Source organism: Sceloporus undulatus, chromosome 5, assembly GCF_019175285.1.
Source record: "Sceloporus undulatus isolate JIND9_A2432 ecotype Alabama chromosome 5, SceUnd_v1.1, whole genome shotgun sequence".
Classification (NCBI taxonomy): domain Eukaryota; kingdom Metazoa; phylum Chordata; class Lepidosauria; order Squamata; family Phrynosomatidae; genus Sceloporus; species Sceloporus undulatus.
This window is the reverse complement of record NC_056526.1, coordinates 188,593,943-188,617,611: the sequence shown is the minus strand read 5'-3', so window position 1 is coordinate 188,617,611 and position 23,669 is coordinate 188,593,943. Positions and strand designations below refer to the sequence as shown.

At 42.7% G+C, this 23,669-nt stretch overlaps 1 protein-coding gene across 5 annotated transcripts in view; it reads left to right on the top strand.

Moving 5' to 3' along the window:
* Window positions 1-23,669, top strand: part of SLC4A11 (solute carrier family 4 member 11) — a 207,046-nt gene that overhangs the window by 170,112 nt on the left and 13,265 nt on the right. For all 5 annotated transcript variants that reach the window (XM_042470069.1, XM_042470067.1, XM_042470065.1 and 2 more), the window contains exons 10-17: window positions 2,544-2,669; window positions 2,837-2,950; window positions 4,877-5,009; window positions 6,980-7,053; window positions 11,898-12,114; window positions 13,354-13,460; window positions 16,440-16,608; window positions 20,264-20,437. In XM_042470069.1, the coding sequence (XP_042326003.1) occupies window positions 2,544-2,669; window positions 2,837-2,950; window positions 4,877-5,009; window positions 6,980-7,053; window positions 11,898-12,114; window positions 13,354-13,460; window positions 16,440-16,608; window positions 20,264-20,437 (1,114 nt within the window). The remainder of the gene's footprint in view (window positions 1-2,543; window positions 2,670-2,836; window positions 2,951-4,876; window positions 5,010-6,979; window positions 7,054-11,897; window positions 12,115-13,353; window positions 13,461-16,439; window positions 16,609-20,263; window positions 20,438-23,669) is intronic.

Below are 23,669 nucleotides of genomic sequence, written 5' to 3'. Positions count from 1 at the left end.
ACGCTTGTGCTGTTTAGTTGTGAGACCGCATGGTGTGCGAGGTCTTTGGAGTAACGTTTGTTGTTGCCCCTTCTTTTCTACTGGCTGCCCCCTTGGATTTGCTTCTTCCTTCTTTTGCTTTTCTTCACAGTGTTGTTGTGTTATTCAATGAGTGTTAATGTTTTTGCAGAGTTCTGCAGCACGGCAGGTGCCACAAATGTGCAAACCAGCATGTGCCCAGATGCTCTTTCTTTCTTTTCTATTTGCATGCCCTACACAACTGCCCCATGAGAACTACACTGTGGCTCTAATCTTTTGCAAGTTTGAAGTCGTGCGTATACTCATGTATATGTCTAGAAATTTTAGACAAAACAAGCAAACCAAAAACCCAGGCCGGCTTATACATGGATCAGTCCAAGCGCTGTATTGTTGTCGTTACGCAAAGCACCATCGTAGTGCTATAATTCTGTGGTTTGAAAGGGCTCTTGTGTGCAAACGAAGGTTGCAAAACTTGTGATGGAAATTGGATGCTGTAGTTTCTTCTTAGGTTAATTCTGTGTTTTGCATGTGTGGGAGTGTGTAGGGGTGTGCGTGTGTTTCCCTTCTCTACAGTGAATTTATCTTCTCTCTGAAAGATATAATAGCTGAAAGGAATATCAGCTATCAAGCCTGTAGAATCCCCAAGTGTTTATTTTTTCACATTTCGCTTCCTTGCCTGCGAGCATTTTCTTAAGGAAAAAAAATGTTATCTTTGGGAAGGGAGGGAAGAGAAGGAGGGTGCTGCAAAGTCTTCTTACTCAGCTGTTTCACAGGCAGTCTTTGGCCAAATAAGAGGAAATCCTTCATTCGGATCATCTGCCCTCCGTTTATATTCAGGAAACGCAAGCAGATTTTGGTTGAGCTGGGCTGAATTATTTCTCCTTCCTGCCTGCTGCCAGCTTCAGGCCAGACTTGGGAGAACTTGACATAATGTGGGAGCACAGAAGCAAAAAAGTCTTACATTTTTACAGATGTCTGATCAGTCTCCCGGAACAACCTTTTTCGTGCTTGAACACAGCTCCATTATTGCTGTCCATTTCTTCATGCGTGGGTTTTTTGAAAAATGTCTTACTGTCCGGGGAGCAAAAGCTAGAGCTTGAAGTGGTGTTCTCTGATATAATGTATTTCCAGTTTTCCCCCTTTGTGGGATCCACTATGCCTTCTGCTTTGGAGCCTCCTAGGGTTGCCAGCTCTCTTGGCCTAGCACTGGGGCTGCTTCCACGTTGCAGAATTAATGCAGTTTGACACTGCTTTAATTTTCACGGTCCGATGCTGTGGAATCCTGGAATTTGTACTTTGTTGTGTCACCAGAGCTCTCTGACAGGGAAGGCTAAATAGCTCACAAAACTACAAACTCTAGAATTCCATAGCATTGAGCTATGGCCGTTAAAGCATTGTCAAACTGCATTAATTGTGCAGTGTAGATGCAACCTAAGAAGTCCTTTCGTTCTGCTCCAGCAAGTCTCTTCTTCTGAAGAGGTGAATTTCTCCACCCATAAAGTTTAGGAAAGATTTATTGGGACTTACTGGGAAGCAGCCAGCAATGGAATTAGAAGTGTGAAACAAACATGGCCTGCCACCACTCTTCCCCTTATTCTGCCGTCTGCACAGCAGGGAGAAGACTGCTTACTTATATAAGGGCCCTGTTCATAGAACTGTAGGACTATTATTCTACTTTGATCCCCATGGTGCCATCTTATGGGTCATCTCCAGGCAGGAAACAAGGGCACATTTTCCCCAGTTTTGATGGTCTCAGCTGCAGGCAAGAGGAAAGGGCTATGGATGAATCTCCATTTCAGCTGGCAGACCAACAGCTTGTTACAAGTCTGCAAAGAACTGTACAGTTGGCCCTCCACGTTTGCAGCTTTGACTTTTGCAGATTTGATTATTCACGGATTTGATTAATACAGTCTCTCTAGGATCTCTAGGTTGTTCAGCATGACTCAGTGGTCAGAATCCATGAGAAGGTGCACTGGAAAGTCCTAGAGAGAACACTTCTGTAGGCATTTGTAGATCTTCCAGTGCAATTCTGTGGTCAACTTCTAGTGGATGTTGACAATAGAATTGTGCTGGAGAACCTAGAGATTCCCAGGCAAGTGTCATCTCAGGTTAAAAAATAGTATATACAGTATGTTTTTTAATTTGCTCTTTCTTTTTTTTATTTGCCACTAACCCCAGCGAATGTAGAGGTTTTGCTGTAGAGTCAGGACTCTCCTTCTGTTCTGTTCTGAATGCACCTTGTAGGGTGCCAAAGTAGGGCTTGGTGTGCCAAAGGTGTCTCTAGACACCTGCACCAATGGTGCCTCCTAGGTATAACCCTCTCTGCCTTTTCTTTGAGTGGCCCTGTTTTGCTCCAGACTCATAAGTGCTGGAACAGCAAAATTTGGTCTTAGGGGAAGGAATTCTTTGAAGGCGTTTTAATATTTGACAGGTCTGTCCTTTTTTATTAAAATCATTAAGTTGACAGTGCTTTAATCCCAACAGCTTTTTCATCATGTTCACATTTGTTTGGGGTTTTCTCTTAGGCATTATTGGAAACAACAAAGCCATAGGAAAGTACATCACCACCATGATCTTTCTGTATTTCGCCTGCCTTCTGCCATCCATCGCTTTTGGCTCCCTAAATGATGAAAACACGGAAGGAGTCATTGGTGAGTCTCTCCTTTTCCCCCTCCATACCCATAAAGTTGACAGGTTTGCTGATCACTATTGTGCTATGATCCAACATTTCACAGATAAAAACCGGGACATGCGTGATCAAGCAACATAAAAATTGATTTTTAAGACATCTTCTCTCTCTTTGCGCTTTTATTTCCAGATGTGCAGAAAACCATTGTGGGTCAGTGCATTGGTGGGCTTCTTTATGCTCTATTCTCAGGCCAGCCACTGGTAGTGCTATTAACAACAGCTCCTTTAGCACTCTACATCAATGGTGAGTTTATCCCAGAAACTTCCTTGTATATATCTCCCATGCACACCCACACATGCATGCTCAGATCCATCATCACCAAGCCTAATCCTCTTTGGAGATCTTGCCCTGTGCATCACGCTCAACTGACCCAATTTATATTTGAGTTTCTGTTGTGTTGTGTTGTGTTGTGCTGGGTGCCTTCAAGACACTTCTGACTTATGGCAATCATTCAGGGGACTTATGTCAAGGTTTTCTTGGGAAGATTTACTTAGAGCAGCTTTGTCATGGCCTTCCCCTGAAGGGATGCTCAGAGAGTGTGTGACTCGTGGGTTTCTGTGGCTGAGCCTGGGTTAGAACCCTGGTCTCTGAGGGTCTTAGTCCAATCCTCAAAATCACTATACAGTTGGCCCTCCATATCCACTGATTCTTTATTCGTGGATTCAGGCACCCACAGCTTGAATATATATATATATATATATATATACACACACACACACACACACACACACACACACACACTCCAAAAAGCAAACCTTGATTTTGCCATTTTATAAAAGGATCTCCATTTTACTATCCGTTGTATTTAATGGGACTTGAACATCCACAGATTTTGGTATCTACGGGGGTTCCTGGAACCAAAGCCCAGTGGATGCAAAGGGCCCACTGTACCATGCTGGCTCTCATTTGGGTTCCATGCTATCCTGCCCCCAGTGCTCATCTGCGCTAGTCCCTGGGTTGGCACAGGGACAGGCAGATGTTCACACACCCATCCGAGTGTGAGCTGAGAGTAACATGTCTTAGAATTATGTATTTATTCATTACATTTCATTTCATTTGTGTGCCACTTTTCTCCCAGAAGGAACCCAAGGCGGCTCACAGATTTAATTTTTTTTTTAAAAAAAGTACATTTGAAACAGTTAAAATCATCTAAAACATTATAAAATTACATTAAAATACATAGAAGTTTAAAAACCTAACTAAAACACTCATACTCTATAAATGCCACCCTGGTGTGTTGAATGCCTGCTTAAATAAAAATGTGCTTAAATAAAAAGGATAAGGGGACCCACAGACTGCACATGGGAAATTAGCACATGAGGATGAGACATTCTAGAGTGGTTTTTTGTGGTTTTTTGGGGGGCTAAGTGGCTATTTTCTAGAACAGTTTATTCCTGATGCTTCAGTGGCACGGAATTTCTTAGAAACTCCATGGAAAACCAGAACTGTTTTATCTCAGGGTAAAGGCTCTTTACCCTGGGGTCAAACCTGATCCTACAGATCCATGTCTGCACAGGAAGAATGAAGCCCAATCCTGCCACCGGTGTTTTGGCCTGTGTCATCTAAACTGGATGACACAAGGCTGGGGAGAAGTTGGGCCATTTGGCCTGTCTGGGAGACACTCTCTCAGCCTCAGAGAAAGGTATGGCAAGCCTTCTCTGAACAGATCTTGCCATGAGTGGAAGCTTTTTCAGTACATGCAAATCTGGCATTCACATTGGGTCAAAAGTAATTTTAAAAGGAAGAAACTGCAAGCACATTTACAAACATCAGTATTCTAGCCATTTTTATTATCTTGCCCACCACCATTAAAAAAAATACCTGAATTAAAAAGAAAAATCCTTGGAACTCTTACCAAAGCTTAGAAAAATTAATTTAAGAAGCACAGCTGATCTGAGATTGCAAAAGCTATATATTTGGGGATTATTTTTATACTTGGTTTGCAAAAAGCATTCACATGGCGATGGGAATCATGTTCATTGATTAAATTGTACAAATCCATTTGTCTCTGCTGGGTGCCCAAAAGCCAGGACTTTGGCCACACAGTCCTTAGTTTTCAAACTCCTCCTTAGTGATGGATGTTGCCATTTGAACTGTATTGAGAGCACCATTCGGGAACTGAGATGTCACTATTACTGTAATATATACACAACGCTTTCTTGTTTCCAGTCATCAAGGGCATCTGTGATGATTACAACTTGCAGTTCAGTGCTTTCTACGCCTGGGTTGGACTCTGGAACAGCTTCTTCCTCGTACTCTACTCCCTCTTTAATTTCAGTCTTGTAATGAAGCTCTTTAAAAGGTAACACTTCGTATTTTCTCAGCTGTCGCAGCAGGTGGCAAATCATGTAATGGTGATAGACATTCACAGCAGCTAGAATCCTGCTGGTGAATTATGAATGTGGCCATACTTATTCCAGGATCTCACAGCAGTGGCAAAGGAAGGCATGCAATAATCTATTAGCTCCAGGCAGTCTTGTTTCGCCAATGGCTTCCTTCCTTCACCATCACTCAAAGCCTATTTCATCTTGTTCCTACCTGCTTGCCCTGAAATAGTAACACTGATATGTCAGATCTTTTAGAACAGTGACTTGTTCTGAAAGAGGGACAGCAAGGGCTGTATGTGATGCGCTTATGGCAGAGAATGAACCAAAAGTTGGAAGGCTATCTTATTTGGGTGTGGCAGAGGATCAATCCTTTCCGATATCATTTGATAAGAAATAGTAACATTTCCATGTTGTTGTGTGCCTTCAAGTCGTTTCCAACTTATGGCAACCCTAGGGAAAATTTATTGTGGGCTTTTCTTGGCAAGATTTGTTCAGAGGAGGTTTGCCATTGCTTTCCCGTGAGGACGAGAGCATGTGACTTGACCAAGGTCACCCAATAGGTTTCATGGCCGAGCGGGAATTGAACTCTGGTCTCCAGTGTCTAGACCAACACTCAAACCACTTTGCCATGCTGGCTACATAGTGTATATACTCAACTTCATGTATACGTCAGGAGCAGGTTTTGGGGCCAAAATTATGGATTTTGATACAGGATGAAGCAAAGGAAAATGATGCCAAAGAATGCTGCTATTTTCCTGCCCAAGCATTGAAAAGGGCCAGAAATGTTGCCAGAACAGAGAGTAGAGGAGGTTGGTGCTTCTTTTAGGTTTTCCCAGGATGGACTAAAATTCCTAGAATTATACATGAGGATATACATTATGAACAGCCATTTTGTTGTTGTTGCATTTGGGATAGTGAACCTGTAGTTAAGAGCGAGAGAGAGAGAGAGAGAGAGAGAAACTTTCTTAATTTTCCTTGAGTTCATATCTTAGCAGAAAGGAAAGTTCCCATTATCTCTGTTTATCTTTGAAATGTCTTTTACACTTCAAAATTATTAATTTAGTGATATGGACTTGTATCTCCACACTGGCATATTACGGTTCTGTTGGAAAATATTGCAGGTCTGTCTTCTGATTGTGCTTTGTCCTGATTTGTGTGAGCAAAACTTTTTTGTGTTGAATGACATTCAGCATGGGACACATCTATAGTAAGTGGCTATGAGTACAACACCTTTTGAGCTCTACTTGGCTATTACATACAAAAGTGATTGTCCAAGTTTAAGTGTGGTTTGCTCATTGTCTGAAATTGGATTGATAAACCATGGTTTGTGCCGGAGTTAACAAACTAAAATGAGAAATCATAGTTAATGCGTGCTTGCAAGTTTTGCCAACTGTGGTTTGGAATAATTTCTGAAGTCTTAACCTTAATTGCCGCCACCATTCGTTTTTCAAGAGGGTGCTGCACCACGGAGGTGAGGCTGAACTTAAGTTGAGCATAGACAGGATGGAGAATGACAGCATTGAAATTATGGCTTCCTGTTGTATGTTTGGCTGATCAAACCATGGTTTTGGCTCTGAACTATCTTTAGCATAAAGCGGAGTGTGATGTGATGTCTGGACATAAGCTTTGCATACAGCTGGGTGGTGAGGAAAAGTTCTGTGAGAATTCCAACACTCCAGAACCAAATAGGCATAACCAACCATTAACAGACGATTCCCAAAAGATTTCAAAGTACTAAAAGCAAGTTGAGCTTAAATATTCTTGGAGAGGCTCTGTCCCTTCACAAATGAGGTATTAGAAGGAGTTCCAATACTATCCATTCACTTTCATATCATTTCCCCGGCAGGAGATACTTCTCAGTGTGTCAAGATGCATGTCCCGTTGGTTTCACCTCTTGCACTTTCCTTTGTTGTTGATGGTCTCTCTCCTTTTTGTGTTTCCATAGATCAACAGAAGAAATCATTGCACTTTTTATCTCCATTACCTTTGTGCTCGATGCCCTTAAAGGTATAACCAAAGGTAAGTCCAGTGGAGAATGCCTCATGTTACAGTGAACTCTGGAAACCCAGGCAATAGTTTCATGGAGGATGTGACCATCAATGGCTCCATTCAGTCAGGATGGCTGTATATCTCCAGTAACAGAGAGACGATGGGTGGGTTTACACTGGTCACAGAGGGGGTGATCTGAGAGGGAGTAACGTGCACTGCTGCCATCAGGTGGCACAGCATAACGCTGTATAAATAGCTGCCCCACACTGCTCCAGAGTGCTTTGGATTTTCCTGGAAGATCTGGAGCAAATGGTCAGTTTTTAAAATCCAGATTAGGAGAGGAATGGCTTGGATTCACTGATGAACTGCGCTTCTCACATGAAGACAGTCCACAGTTGAATCAGGCCTTTGACCCTGCATTGTAAGGACAGGGTAATGCAAGAAACTGATTTAAATGGTCCCTTTAAACATGCCCTATGCCGCTTTGGATCAGTTGATTTATCTTTAATCTTTTTAGAGTATTTACTGCCTGCCCTTCAGGAAAAAAGATCCCATCACAGGGTTTTCAAAGCTGAAGTCTTCAGGAGTAGTTTACTATTGCCTTCCGCACAATACTAACTCTTTGAGAGTTAGCTAAAACATCACAGCTATTTTATTCCAAATGCAGCATCCAAAACTAGCATTACAGAAAGTCAGCAGTTATCAAAGGGTAAAATCTTAAATGCTATAATCAAAATTAGAGATACAGTGTGGTGCAATGGTTTGAGCACTGGACTATGACTCCGGGAGGCCAGGGTCCGAATCCCTGCTTGTCTATGGAAACCCATCGGGTGACCTCAGGCAAGTCATACACTCCCTCAGCCTCAGAGGAATGCAAAGCCAAACCCTTTGAACAAATCTTACCAAGAACATCCAGTGATAGATTCAGCCTAGGGTCGCCATAACTTGGAATAGACTTGAAAGCACACAGCAACAATAACCAGAATAACATTAATTGGAGAGAGGAGACAAAACTGGTATATAAAAAGTTTATTTTAAGGGCTTTAAAAATATGTGTATGGTTTTATTATAAATTGCCTTGGGCACTTACTAAGTGGAGAGGCAGGTTTTTAAAATGATTTCAGTTAATAAAGTGGACAAACATTTCACAGCTTTTCTTAGTATTTCTGTGTTGCGTTGACTTCAGTAGTAGTCCCTTTGTCTCTGCAGTCAGGATCTGTCCTCTTCAGAGCTTCCTGCTCTTTCTTCATGGAGGGGGTGTCCTTCTCATCCTCGCAGATGTCCCATTTTCCTCTAAAGGGGAGATTAGTTGCATATTTATCTTAATTTTCTAAAGCCTAGTTGCTCTGTCAGCTATGCAGGAAAGAGGGAGGAGAGGAGAGATTGCACGGCAAGCCTCTTTGACTCGCTGGGTATGTTTGTGTGGAGAACTGGGAGTTCAAGCCCCACATTATTTTTTCAACAGCCTGGTGACACTTTGTTTTTCAGAGTTGTGATCCAGCCACCTAAGCTGCACTCCTGTTTGATCTTGACTTCTGCACTTTGCAGGAAACAGCCAGGCAGCAGCTGAAGAAAACAAGGCAGGCAAAATGGGATCAGAGGGACCTTAAATAACTCCCCAACTAGGAGGGTCCTCTGTTAGGATGCCGCAGCTGCCTTGTGTTGTTGGAAGGGCATCCTCGTCATCACTGTTTGTGCAAAAGGGATTCATCCAGCTGCCGTTCTGGGCTGCGTCCATCAAAGTTGGCCTCAGAATATTAACTATGAAATCCTTGTTAAATGGCAAGTTAGGATAGCTGCACGCCAAACATTTCTAAACAGAATCCAGGGGTGGGAAAGAAACTTGTATTGCTGTACATGGCATTGGACATCAAGTAATGTCTTATGCTTGCATTGGGACTGGGAATATGTGGGCTCAACTCTTCTATCATCATCATCATCATCATCATTTCCTACCCGCCTCTCCTCATGGGTCAAAGCAGAGAACAACAGATTAACAAATACTCAACATCAGTTAAAACACACATCAATTTTATTTATTTATTTATTTATTTAGAGTATTTATACCCCACTCCTCAGCCACAGAGGCTCTCAGAATTAGATGTTAAAATATTTAAAAGAGCAAATAGGACACATGCATTTTAAAACAATCCACATTTTAAAAATTCTTCACTTAAAATTCACAATTTAAGAGTCTGGTCTTCAAAGCTGTTTCAAAGTTGGGCAGTCTATTCAGCTATTGAATCTCTCCTGGCAGGTCATTCCACAGTTTAGGGGCGGCTGAAGAAAAAGCACTCTGGCTGACAGTTGCCAACCTGGTCCTGGTTGACTGGAGCAAGTGTCCCCCAGAGGTCCTGAGTGTACGGGGCAGATTATATGGGAGGAGGAGAACCCCTAGGTAACCTAGACCCAAACCATGTAGGACTTTAAAGGTTAATAACTAACACTTTACTCACTGAAGCTCCCTGGATGGTATCAGGAGTTTGTCTCTCTCCCCACCCCCCTTAACTTCCCAATACAGGTTGAGTCTTCCTTACCCAAAACGCTTGACACCAGAAATGTTTTGTATTTTGGGGTTTTTTTAATACTATATTTGCCTATACATACATAATGAGATATCTTGGAGATGGCACTCAAGTCTAAACACAAAATTCATTTATATTTCCTATACACCTTATACATGTAGCCTGAAAGTAATTTAATACAATATTTTGTAATAATTTGTGCATGAAACAAAGTTTGTGTCCATTAAACTATCAGAAACCATAGGTGTCACTATCTCAGCCACTCATGAAAAAATGTTTGGATTTTGGAATATTTTGGAATTCTGGATAATGGTGATTCAACCTGTAAAGCCATTTTTTAAAGAGCAAAAGTGCTGCTGAGCTCATTGGAGCAGTGATAAGATACAAAACCAAAATAAATCCAGGCCACTATTATGTGAAATTCCTGATTCCTTCTCACTTTTTCATCTTGCATTAACCACGTTTGCAACTGACTTATTCCAGACTGTCAGAAATACTTTTGGTGTGAGATTCTCATCTAGGGCATCAGCTTTAGACATTGTAGTAGGGCTGGGGTAGGCAACTTCGGAGGACTCAGGGGCACTTTTCAGACACTTAATGTGGGGTACACAAGTCCACCCCACCAAAACAAAAAGTAATTGAAAGATTACTTCTGTGCTTTAAAAAAAAATTAGGATTTGGGATAAAAATGGGAACAGGAATGTTGGGCAGTTGTGCTTTTTCTGGGTGCACATTCGCCAGCTTTTGCCAAACAGGGAGAAGGGCTTAGAGGATGCAAAAGAAGCATGTTCCTTCCAACCTTGGGGAATTGAGTCTTTTTGTAATACTTAGAGCAGGTAATACTATTGCATACCTGATTTTTTAGGGACAGCTCCAATTGCTTTCAAGAAATTATTGCTAAAAGTGGTACCATTTGGTCTATAAATCTTTCAGGTGATTTAACTTGCAGGCACTGGGCATCTCTTCTTATGGAAGTCTTTATGCACAGAGAGATGTGGTAAAGACTTCACACACTTTACAGCAATGGTGGAAATTTGGCAGTTCACAATGTTTTTGAACTGAAGCCCCCAACTTTCCCTACCATTCTGTGCTGACTGGGAACACTGGGAATTGCATTCTAGCAACAGCCACATTCTCACCACTGTTTTGACTGCATATAAAGACTTCCCTTCATATGAAAGTTTTTACACATATGACAGAGGCCCTCCTGGCTGCTTCTCAATAAGCATTGGCAATAAGCATTTATTTGGAGGAGTTCATCCAGATAATAGGGAAATGACATAAGCTTCCGCCATTGTTTTAGCAGAAGTGTGTCCTGTGATATCACAGGCAAGTCAGTGTTTTGGTGGTATTTAAAAATGTACATACTTGAGCTCTCAAGAAACACCGTTTGGCTCCAAGAGTGATGATTAGCTACCTATCTTATTTAATCTACTTCTGAGCAAGAATATTACCTATATAATGCTTGGGTACTGACAAGCATCTTTTCCTAGTAATTCACAGGTTGTTAGCTCTTGGACTAGCTGGAAGACTGGTTTTACATGAATTGCCCCATGTCCTGCGCAGAACTGCAGAACTGGTTTAAAAGGAGATAGACATGCAGAATCCTAGTTTTCATGCACATATGTTACCAATAGGCAGAGTGACCAGATGCCATAACCTCAAAGGGAGGACAAGGCAGTAGGACATACAAGAAGAATGTAGGGCATTACAAAATAAAAGCTGGAAACGTTCATATAAATATAAATGCATGCTTCTTAGTCATGCTCAAAATGAAGGACATTTTGGAATCCCTCCTGGACAGAAGATTGAAATGTAAGAACATCCTGGAAAAGGAGGACATCCAGTCATCTTGCCAATAGGATTCTGGCCATGGAGTGCTTGGCGGCAAATGCAGAAAATCTATAAGGCAAAAAGCCTATAATCTGGGCAACTGTGTAGGAGATAGGAATCAGTCACCACACAGCAAGCCCCAAATACCTCTCTTTTCTTCTGCAGTCCTTGTCACCATTTTGAGAGGGACTACAGAGTAATGGAACTGGAGAGTTCATAGTAGGGTTGCCAGATTAAAAACTCTAGAGGACTCCTGAATCATTCATAGTTGTGCAAAAGCGGGAACTGTAGCTAACTTCAGTATAAATATATCACGCAGGAAGTCAATCTTTACCTATATTTCAACAAAGATGACACAACTGGACTTAACTGGTGGGAATGGAAGAGTAGGTTCCTACTGAGAACGAGACGATCCTTGGATATGGAAGAGTAGATCTCTTTTCTGTCCCCTACTCTGCTCTTTGTGTGCCATACGTTTGATCACAATCACGATCTTTATTTATTCTCTGTTTTCAGTTTTTACACATTACTACCATGTCCCAAGACCTCACAGCGCACCCGTTGACAATGGTACCCATGCTTGGAACCTGTCAGTGGAGCGTTCGTCGTTGGGAAACCAGACGGATGGGCCCCCCACCTCTATGCCATACGGGCGCGAGACAGCCGTTCTTAGCCTCATGCTGATGTTGGGGACCCTTTGGCTCGGCCACACACTGTATCAGTTTAAGAAAAGGTATGTTGTTGCGTTGCATTTCCCCCTTGCCCTGGTCTGCCCTTCCATTTGGAAGAATAGAGTGTGGAAAAGGTTCCCAGAAGTGATTTGCTAGAAACATATCAAAGCTTTGAATATTGCATTAGAGGGAGGGAAGTAGCTCAGTACTAAACAGAACCTGCCGAAGTTCCTTTCTGGACTGTAACTCCCAACCACCCCCACCCAAGCAGATACGAATCGATTCTTAAGGTTGTCATTTAAAAATAGGATATTTTCCAGGTCCTGATAGGACAACCCCTGCTTTGCATGCAGACATTTCCAGGTTCACTCCCACATGCAACCAGATCTTGGGTTAAAGAGGATGGAAATCAGACCTCCCTGAGACCTTAGAACACAGCTGCCTGTCAGAGTACCAGATACCTGAATCACTGTAAAGCAGCTTTGTATGGAAAGCAGCTTTCAGTTGTTTGCACCAAAAATGCAAATATAGTCTTGAAAATGACAGTTTTTGAAGACTTTCTTGCTGCGCTAAGAAAATTGCTAAAATTACTGGTTGCTTCCTTTGAGAGGAAAATGAGTAAAGAATTAATGTATATACTCAAATGTAAGTTGACCTTGTGTATAAGTCGAGGGCAGGTTTGGAGGCCAAAATTATGGATTTTTATATAACTCATGTATAAGTCAAGGGTAAAATGTAGAGACATGTAACAAAGAATGTAAAAGATGAAGGAAAGGAAATTATTCCAAGGCATGCTGCTATTTTCTCACATCGAAAAGGCCAGACGTAGCACTGCAGTGGAGAGGGTCAAGGGGGTTGATGCTTCTCTTGGGTTCTCCTGGGATGAACCTAAAGTGTTGCCTTTTGCCACTCTACTCAGAGAAAGGGATGTTTCTTTTTTTTCCTTGGGGCTTTTTTTGTAAGAGTTAAGGTACAGTACTTACATTATTAACCCAGTTTTGGGGGGGGGTTAATTTTTTGACTAAAAAGAACACAGTGGTGGCACAGGAGTTAAATGTTGGTACTGCAGCTGCAACGTTGTGAGTTCGATCCAAGGTTGACTCAGCTTTCCATCCTTTCGTAGGTTGGTAAATTGAGTCTCCAGCTTGTTGGGAGCAATTGGCTTACAGATTGTAAACCTGCTGAGTTCACTATGAAGTGGTATAGAAATGTAAATGCTATCTAGACTTCTACATAAGTATATACAGTACATGCCGTGTGTGTGTGTGTTTGCCCTAACAATATTTCTATCATTATTGCAGCCCTTATTTGCATGCCAGAGTCCGTGAGATCCTATCCGACTGTGCCTTACCCATTTCTGTCCTAACCTTCTCCGTTGTCGGCTCCTATTTCTTCAAAGAAATTAAAAGTAAGTGGGCATTGTCACTCTGCTCGGTGGAGGGGTGGAGGGGAAACCCTGGCAGGCAGGCAGGTGACAAGTTCGCACGCAAGTGCAGGATTCAATTCCAAATAATTTGCCTGTTTGTCTCACCCCTGCCGGTTTAATTGCACCGACTTCACAAGCGGTGTTAATTCATGCAATGAGCTAATCAAAGGAGATGGTATCAACAGGGTTTGTTTTGTCCCTCTGAGTTATTCCTGACTGTAATTTAATTTCATTGTAATTAAAATGGCACTCTCTTTTTTTTAAAAAAGGAGTTGATCTTTTTGATTATTGTGGCAGGGAACAAAAGGGCCGCATAATGGAACAGAGGCAGGAAGAGCTGTTGGCAAGCAGACAGGTGCAGTGGTGATGAGTTTGACCTGTGCTTTTTTCCCTTCTGCAATTGCATCCATATATTTTGTCCCCTAATTAAAACGTCCCCAGAGTCAGGAACATCTGGTCAGATTATCAAATGCACAAGGAAATCTAAAAAATTAGCAAAGGTCCCCTTGGGCCAAATGGATCACCTTTTCCACATCAGGAAGGGAGAAAGGAGACAGGAATTGCACAGGCCAAGTGGTGACGTGAATGGGAAACGTGGGGAAATGAATGGGATTGAATGAAGAAAAATGCCTTTCTCTCCCCACCCCCATGGTCATCATCCTGTCCATTCAGAACTGGAAAGTGGCGGATTTTGCCATCTGTGTGCATGAGTGTGGTTGACTCCCTTCGTGACAATTGCTCCCTTGCCACCTGTCAGAGAGCAACTGCATGGAGTGCTAAAACTCTTTGCGCAGCTTTCAAAGGAAAAAATTCAGAAATGCCTCTCAGCTGCTAAGACTGGAATTGGCCCGTGTGTCAGAGGGATGAAAGATTTAACTTTGGTGTTTGTCCTGAAGCCACCAGCCACCTTCAGAAGGTTACGCTACTCGGAGTTGTTTTCCAGTGGTGAAACCTCCCCCCTACTTGAAGCAAAACAACAACCCTGACATCTGGTCCTTTTGGTGCACAGAGAATGTCGGGAACATAGATTGTAACGGCAAGTTGAGTAGGTGATAACCTCTTGTTCAGGGTAAGGATGGAAACTGCTTTGACAGGGTTGTTGCTGCTGTTTGAAATCAAGTACATTTTAATTTTATTATTATTATTATTAAACTTTTATTTATATAGCGCTGTAGATTTACACAGCGCTGTACATACAATTAAAAAATCGAGGGAAGTGAAACCTGCCAATGGCATACATTCTACAGGATAATAACAAATAACTTATCCGTGTGAACGAGAGATCTCCAAGAGCCACAACCATCAACTTGAGTCTTGAAAACTCAGGGCCATGGCTTCTTGGATCAAATCAATTCTCTAGTAGTGTGGTCTCCTTCTTTACCTGCTGCCTTCCACTTTAGCCAGCATTACCATCTTTTCCAAAGAGTTGTCTTGTGATATGCCTTAAGTAAGAGAGCATCAGGTTGCATCTGCACTGCAGAAATGATGCAGTTTGACACTTGTTTAACTTCCATGGCTCCATCCTGGGGATTCTTGGGATTTGTGGTTTGTTGTGTCACCAGAGCTCTCTGGCAGAGAAGGCTAAATATCTTGCAAAACTGGAAACCCCAGAATTCCATAGCATTGAGCCATGGCAGTTAAAGCGGTGTCAAGTTGCATTATTTCTGCAGTGCAGATGCAGCCTCAGTTTAACTGGACCTGGAACAATGGAAAAAGACAAAAAGAGATTCCACCTTAACATTCGGAGGAACTTCCTGGTAGTAAGGGCTTTTCAACAGTGCCACACACTCCCTCAAAGTGTAGTGGAGTCTCCTTCTTTGGAGGTCTTTAAACAGAGGCTGGATGGCCATCTGTCAGGGATGCTTTGATTGAGATTTCCTCCATGGCTGAATGGGCTTGGACTGAATGGCCCTTGTGGTCTCTTCCTACTCTACGATTCTATGATTCTGTGATAACCATCTCTACTAGTGAGAATGTAGGCCTGGTTTGCTGTAGGACTTATTCATTTGTCTTTTCAGCTGCTGTGATACCTGTAGAACTTTTCTCCAGCACCATGTTTCAAATGCATTGATTTTCTTCCTGTCTCCTTCCTTTATTATCCAGCTTTCAAACCCATACATAGAAATAGAAGTACAATGGGACTTGCACATTTGCTGGAGTTAGGAATGCACACCTCCCCCATGAAAGTTTTTTAAAAGTTTTAAACCTGAGAGAAGACCTCTCTGGGAATCTTTAAGTCCCCCAACACAACTATGTTGCCAGCATCTCATTGGAAAAGCCAATAATGCTAGCAAAGGTAGAAGACAGTAGAAAAAGAGGGAGACTGAACACCAGATGGATAAACTCAATCAGGGAGGCAATGGGCCTGAATTTGTAGGACCTAAGCAGAGCAATGGAGGGTAGGGAGTCTTGGAGATGTCTCATCCACAGGGTCACCATGAGTCGGGATCGACTTGAAGGTGGCAAACAACAAGCAAGCAAGCCAAGTCACTGCCTATCAGAGAAGGTTTGGGTTGCTTTCCTTTTCATTGCAGTGAAACTGAGAGTAAATTCGGAGACATCGCCATGTTAAGTATGCAAAGGGATCTTGTAGCACCTTTGAGACTTAACTGTGTGAAAGAAGTTGTAGCCTACACTTTTGTAGACTTAGTCTATGTCCATGCATCTAAGGAAGTAGACCCAGTCTACGAAAGCTGATGCTACAACATCTTTCCCAGAGTTAATCTCAAAGATGGTACACCATTCTTTAGCACGCTGCCTGAGAGTGAATTTGAGCTGTCCCTCATCTTCATGAGAGTGAGCGATGACTGCCACGATCACATTGCTGCCTCCATCAGAAATGCCCTCCAGCCAACAGAGTTGCGTGGGCAATTTCAGATTCCTGTCAAATTGGTTTTAGCAGGGGTTTTAGCTGACCAAGCCTTTACAGTGCTAACCTGCCTCATGTCTTTTGTTTTCCAGTGTCTAAATTTAACTACAACCAGTCAGAGAGCTTGTTCGAGTTGGCTCCCCTCCGGGATCTGTCCATGGGCTCAGTTGTGAGTGCCATGGGCCTTGGATTCCTCCTCTCCATGCTTTTTTTCATAGAGCAAAATATCGTGGCATCTCTCACAAATGCTCCAGAGAACAGGTAATTATTTTTGCCTGTCTGTTTCATTGCTTTTGTGAAATAATTCACTTGAAGCTTCAAGAGACCTTAGAGGGAAGAGTCAGACAAAGAATGCCATACTGTGATGTCTTACGTGAATATTTACTCCTGCTCTATGAGGGCTAGAGAACCAGTGCAGTGTAATGGTTGGAGTGTTGGACTATGACTCTGGAGGCCAGGGTTCAGTACCCCACTCAGCTGTGGAAACCCACTGGGTGACCTTGGACATATCACACACTCTCAGCCTCAGGGGGAGGCAATGGCAAACCTCCACTGGACAAATCTTACTAAAGAAATCCCATGATAAGTTTGCCTTAGGATCAACATAAGTCAGAAATGACTTGAACAACAATAGTACATTATGGCCCCATGCAAACAGGCCAAAATAAAGCTGCTTCGGGTCACTTTGGAGGTATGCTGTTTAAATGATGCATGCGTTCTAAGAGGCTGGATGCCGAGCCAAATACATGCTGCAGTCTGGAGCATGTCTTTGTTGTGGTTTCTGGCCTCTTATGACGCATGTTTCATTTAAACAGCATACCTCCAAAGTGACCCGAAACAGCTTTATTTTGGCCTGTCTGTATGGGCCCTATGTTGGGTTTATTCTGCTGTATTGCCCCCTCCCCACCAGAAATGTAGTTGATGTGAATTAATATGACAGAAGAAGAGAAGCCTAAAAAAGTAGGTAAAGAGCAAGATATGGTTTGGAAGATTCCCTCCATGAGATGAGAGGAGGCATCATTTCCTATTACTCTTCCTGTTTGTGTCTCCATCTTCATGCTCCTCTGTCCCCAGCAGCAGAGATGGCGGAAAGCAATCAGATAGATATGTGTGTGTGTGTGCAAGAGACAAAGAGAAAGCTGGACTGTGTCCAGAAGAGGGTGCCCAAGATGGTAAAGGGTCTGGAAACCATGGGTGCATCTACACTGTAGAAATAATGCAGTTTGACACCGCTTCTCAGTTTTGTAGCTCCATCCTATGGAATCTAGGGCTTTCTAGTTTTACAAGGTCTTTAGCCTTCTCTGTCAAAGCATTTCTGTTTCCTCAGAAAACTACAAAGCCCAGGATTCTGTAGGATGTAGCTACAGCACTTAAAGTGGTCTCCAGCATGTACTACAGTAGTAGTATAGTCTTGGACTGAGAGGCAGTGTGGTGTAGTAGTTTGAGTATTGTATTACCACTGTAGAGAGCAGCGTTCAAATCCCCATTTGGCCGTGGAAACTCATTGGGTGGCCTCTCAGCCTCGGAGGAAAGCAAAGGCAAACCCACTCTGATCAGATCTTGCTGAGAAAACCCTGTGATAGGGTCACCATAATTGAAGGCACGCAACAGCAAAGTCTTGAGCTACAATTTCAGTAACTCCCAGCCATCTATAGCTATGGGATCTGTAACTCAACACACCTAGAAGGGAGCCAGGTTGGGAAGACCCTCCTTACACAGTGCCCAAAGTAAATTGAGCTGCCTTGTGCGGGAATGGAAGGCTGCTTCTTAGTTCAGCTCAAGACAATCCTCTCTCCCTTCAACCCATGGCAGAATCGGCTGTTTGACTTTTGGCTTTTTTGCTGCTCCGCCAGGCTGCTCCATTTCTCATTAGCTTGTCTTCCTTGAAAGAAAACCAGAGAGGCATTTGCCCTCATCTCAGCAGCAGTTCCCTCTGTGCATTGCCAACGATGGCGCGTGGGCGGCAGAGCTCCAAATAGGACAAGGATTGGAACATGGCACCACTTTTATGTAGCTGCAGACTTGATGTATGCACAGTCGCGGAGGAGAGAAGCGGGAGGGACTCAGATATTCCCTTTGATGTTTCAGTGCTGACTAAAATCAATCAGGGCATCATGCAAGGAAGAGGAGAAGATGTGATAAGAATCTTTCCCTCCTCTTATCTAGGAAGAGAAAAATATTGGCTGGAATCCTCCCCCTCCTCCTTCTCATCGTTATTATTGTTTATTTATATAGCACCATCCATGTTCAGTAGGCCCTCCATATTCACTGGGGTTAGGGCACAAGACTCCTGTGAAACTAGAAAAACTGCAAATAAAAAAACCTCACTTTTTTTATATGAGCAAATGCTTCTCTAGGTCTAGGTCCTCCAGTCCAACTCTGTGGTCAACATCTGCCAGAGGAAACATGCTGGAGGACCTATAAATGCCTAGAGAAGTGTTTTCTCTAGAAATCTCTAGGTCTTCCAGCACAATTCTATGGTCAACTTCCAGCAGAATTTCTCTGGAGGGCCTAGAGATTCCAAGAGAGAACATATTAATCAATCCCATAAATAATCAAATCCATGAAGGTCAAAGCAGCAGATGTGGAGAGACAACTGCACACGCCGCTTTACAAACCGTTAACAGACAGTTGCATTTTACAAACAGTTTTATTTTGCTTTACGAACAGTTGCATTTTAGTTGGCCAATACAAGTATCACTGGTTGGTGGGTTTTTGATGTTATTGCAGTTACAAAATAGAACATTAATAATTATTCTAATAATATAAAATACTAAAAGAAAAAGAAAACCCACACACATCCTCTTAGTATTTTACACACTTGTAAATTTGGATATTTTGCCCATTTTGTCTCAAGGTCTCGGGCACAAATGTTGTGTTTGGCATGCCACTGGCTGCGCCTTGAGTTGCACCTTTGGTCTCTTGATTCAGTTGTACAGCACTGACATTCAGCACAAAGGTTGCATAGCCCTATTAATGCATAACTCCCCATACAAAGATGTACTCTACACCACTGTAGGATTTCGGCCATTACAAGGCGGTGCTGAAAAGTTCTCAGCCTGACCACAAAGGAAATGATTTCCAGCCAAAAAAACTTCCATGCTGTTCCACATATTCACCCCAAAGTTTGACACACTTGGCACATAGTTTCTCAAGTTTCTTTTACCCTTCCAAAAATTCTTTTTACTGTCTGGTCACTGATACACAAGATCATGTGCAGAGCTCCCTTTGCCCTCTCAGTGGGTTAAGGATGAGAACTTGGGCTGGAGCTTTTTTGAGCTAAATTCTGTGACTGCAATCAATCTTCTCAAGCTTTACAGGGATTCAAATCTCCTCCAGCCTTTCCCTTAATTCCACCTGAATACAAGTGGGAGCAACCTTTTAGAAAAGTCATATCCTGAAAATAATTTTGTCATTTAATGCAAGCAGCCAAGGAGACCTTTAGTTTTGATTACAGAAAATATCAGAGTTTGGAAAACTTACTATTTTGAGCTACAGTTCCCAGAATCTCCCAACCAGCGTGGCCATTGGTGACAATGATTCCAAAAAGTTGTTCAACAACCTCTAATATCATTTTGGTTCCAACACAGAGAAGATTTAGAGAGAAAGCTTGCAAAGTTTACTTTTTACTATTCCTGGCAGCCTCAGAGTTGTTATCCAAAAGAGTAACTTTTCCAAGCTCTCAAAGCCAGCTTTTATATTGATCATCTTTGTCTCCCCAAGGGAGATGTTAAAAGTTTCTCATTTTTATGTTCTGTGGCTCACTCCATGCTTGGCACATAATGTGCTGCATGCCAAGAGGCTGACTTTGTATGGGGCAAAGAAGCTGTTCAGATGGTTTTTTTGGCTGCTTGTTGTTATGACCTGGCTAATGTGCTTATATTAAATAAAACCTACTAACAAGAGTTTATTTCAGGTTAGTGAAGGGCACAGCTTATCACTGGGACCTCCTCCTCGTCGCTCTGATCAACACAGGGCTGTCGGTATTTGGGCTGCCATGGATCCACGCTGCCTTCCCTCATTCGCCAATGCATGTCCGCGCTCTGGCCTATGTAGAAGAGAGGGTCGAGAATGGGCACATCTATGAGACGTAAGTCACTGGAAACATTCAAAAAATAAGATACCTGGCTTAACAAGACTACATATGAAAGGGATCTGGGAGTCTTAGCAGACCTCAAGCTAGTCAACAATGTGATGCAGCAACTAAAAAAAGTCAATGTGATTCTAGATGGCCTCAATAGAAGTAGGGCATGGAGCAAAGGACTCAAGCTACAGGAAAAGAGATTCCACCTCAACATTAGGAAGAACTTCCTGACAGTAAGAACTGTTCGACAGTGGAACACACTCCCTTGGAGTCTGGTGGAGTCTCCTCCTTTGGAGGTCTTTAAGCAGAGGCTGGATGACCATCTGTCTGGGATGCTTTGATTGTGAGTTCCTGCATGGCAGAACGGAGTTGGGCTGGATGACCCTTGCGGTCTCTTCCAACTGTATGGTTCTATGATTCTATGATCCCTTTGAGATTGAGAGAGTGTGACTTGCCCAAGGTCCCCCAGTGGGTTTCATGGCTGAGCAGGGAATCGAACTTTGGTCTCCAGAGTCACAGTCCAGTACTCAAACCGTTAACACCACACTGGCTGTACTTGCTTCCTGGACTTGTTTCCAAAGACAGTGGTGTTCAGGTGGAATCAATTCAGTTTACAGTACTATGGTAGGCCATAGACTTGGGGGGCATCTGCACTACAGAAATAATGCAGTGTGACCCCACTTTAAGTGCTGTAGCTCCATCCTGCAGAGCCCTGGGACTTGTTGTTTTACAAGGTCTTTAGCCTTCCTTGCCAAAGAGTGCTGGTGCTTCACAAAATTACAAATCCCAGGATTCTGTAGGATGAAGCCATGACAATTAAAGTAGTGTCAGACCGCATTATTTCTGCAGTGTAGATGCACTCTTGCTGGAGCTTTAAGCGGACAGTGGAAAGCTTTCAAAACATCAAGGAACTGGGAAAGTTGGGTCACTATCTCAACCCTACACACTCTGGCCAAACAGCCTCCACCAAACTAGATTGAAGAAGACCCATTTTCTATGTGGAAAGAAGACAGCTTTCTTAACTTCTTTCTTCACTGTATTTTTTGCACTCCACTGCTGCCAAACAAGATGCCCAGATGAGATGCAGCCAGAGCAAAAATCAAGTTATTGCCACGTGTTAGCAAAAGTTTCCAGACTGTAGGTAATGATAACACTGTTGCTGCTTCCCCACCCCAGCTTCTCAACTTTAATTTTTTCCCCTCACTTTGTTTTTCTGTGACAAGCATCCTCCTTGTTTTCATCCATGAAAATCCCCTTGCCAATGCTACACCTCCCAAGAGTGCCTTCTCTAAGTTTGGCTAAGCCTCACTGAGCTATGAGCCATACTTGAGCTGGCAGCTTCTGTGTTTTCTCATTATAAAAGTATCTCAGTTGCCTCCTTAATATCAGAATCACAATGGCAGTTATGTTGTGTAGGCAGAGGAGGAGGGATTTGTGCAGATTTTTCTCCTCTGCAGCATGTAACCTTTTTGACAGTTCGTAGAAACCTTAAATTCTGCCATCTGTGTCCTTTCCTTAACCCTAAGATCAGCTCAAATATTAGAAATTCTAGGAAAACATTGGGGGAAAGGACATCCCTAGTTTTCAGGGATTTGCCCTGAAAACTTCAGGGCAACCCTAGGGGCAGGAGATGTTACGAATCCCTCCCTAGTTGTCTGTTGAAAGTACACTTTGTGTACGCCTCTTCTTCGTTTTAATCTCTTTCAGCCACACAACTCCTGAGCTTTATAAATGTCCTCATAGCCTCTTGTCTTAGAAGCGAAGCAGGGTTACGCATGGTTAGTACTTGGGATGGGAGACAGCCAAAGAAAACCAGGTGCTTTAGGTATATTTCAGAGAAAGGAACTGGCAAAACCACCTCTGATGATTTCTTGAAAATTGCCTAAGAAAACCCTAGGAAATTAATGGGGTCACCATAAGTGGACAAGTGACCTGAAGGCACACATACAGAGACAGCTGAGAAGGAATTGAATTGCATCTCAAGATCTCTTGCTGTTGTGAACAGATTCCTTTTAAAAAATACTTTGGGCAACAGAGGGCACACTTTTAAATTAGATCTGCTTTGTTTCCACGTTAGATGCACTTTAAAGGGCTTTCTCCTCCAGATTGGCCAACTTCATGAAGGACAGAGTGACCAGTGACTACTGGTCAGAATGGCTAAAGGGAGTCTTCTTGTCCAGGACAGTGGTCCACTATCTCCCATTGATCTGGAACAACAATAGGAGAACCCCAGGATTCCATAGGACTCAGCCAAGGAAGTTAAAGTGGTATCATAGTAGGTCAGCATGTCAGAAACTACTTGGAGGCACACAACCACAACAAACGTAGTCCTATAAATTGTGTCGTGTGATAGAGCCCCATGTTGTGATCCACTTTGAAAGGAAGCTAGGATATAAATAAAACAAAGACCGGTGGCTGTCATTCAGAAGTGACAACACTGAGTTAGACAGACCAATGGTCTGATGGAGTAGAAGGCAGCTTTCTATATGCCAGAAGTAGGGCAACCACATTTCAGAAGAATAGTCGTGGGTTTTGATTCTGCTGAGCTCTTCTCCAGTTTCTTTTCTTCTTTGTTTGGAGGCATAAAATACTACAGAAATCACTGCACTCTGAAATCCTGTTGCCGTTGCTGGGAAAGGATTACAAGGTGGGGAAAAGAGAATTTGGGCTGCTTGGAGAGCTTTTGTTTAGCAGGCTGCAAAGACTAAATTGGTTTTCCAGCTCTGAAGATGGGGAAGAGACTCAGAGCTCAGAGCTTGGTTGTGCTCATTACTCAAGGAAACACATTAATTTTGAACCAAGAAAAGCAGGATCTGTAACCTGTATAAATTATGCAATTTAAACAAATTCCATTGCTTGCTAGTCAAGGGAGCAATAAGCCGTTCAACACATGAGAGACTCCCTTCTGAATGCTGTAAATCTGGTTTAGCTCCATGTGGACTGTGAATTTCTCCAGGGCATATTTTCAAGTCGACAGCTGTCATTGTAAGGGCTGGAAAGTTACTTTTTAAACAAGTAAACAAAGTTTATATTCTCAAGATGCTAAATATTATGCATAAGCTTTCATAGAATGCCTGGACCACTGTGTTGCTCAATATGGACTGGTATCCTGTTAGTGACATTTGCACAAGTATTTCCCCTTACATTTGTGGTTGTATATTTTTGGCCACAGTCTAACATCCATATTCAGATGAAGGTTTGTGCTTTTGTTACTGTTGTGCATTGCACCTGCCAATGT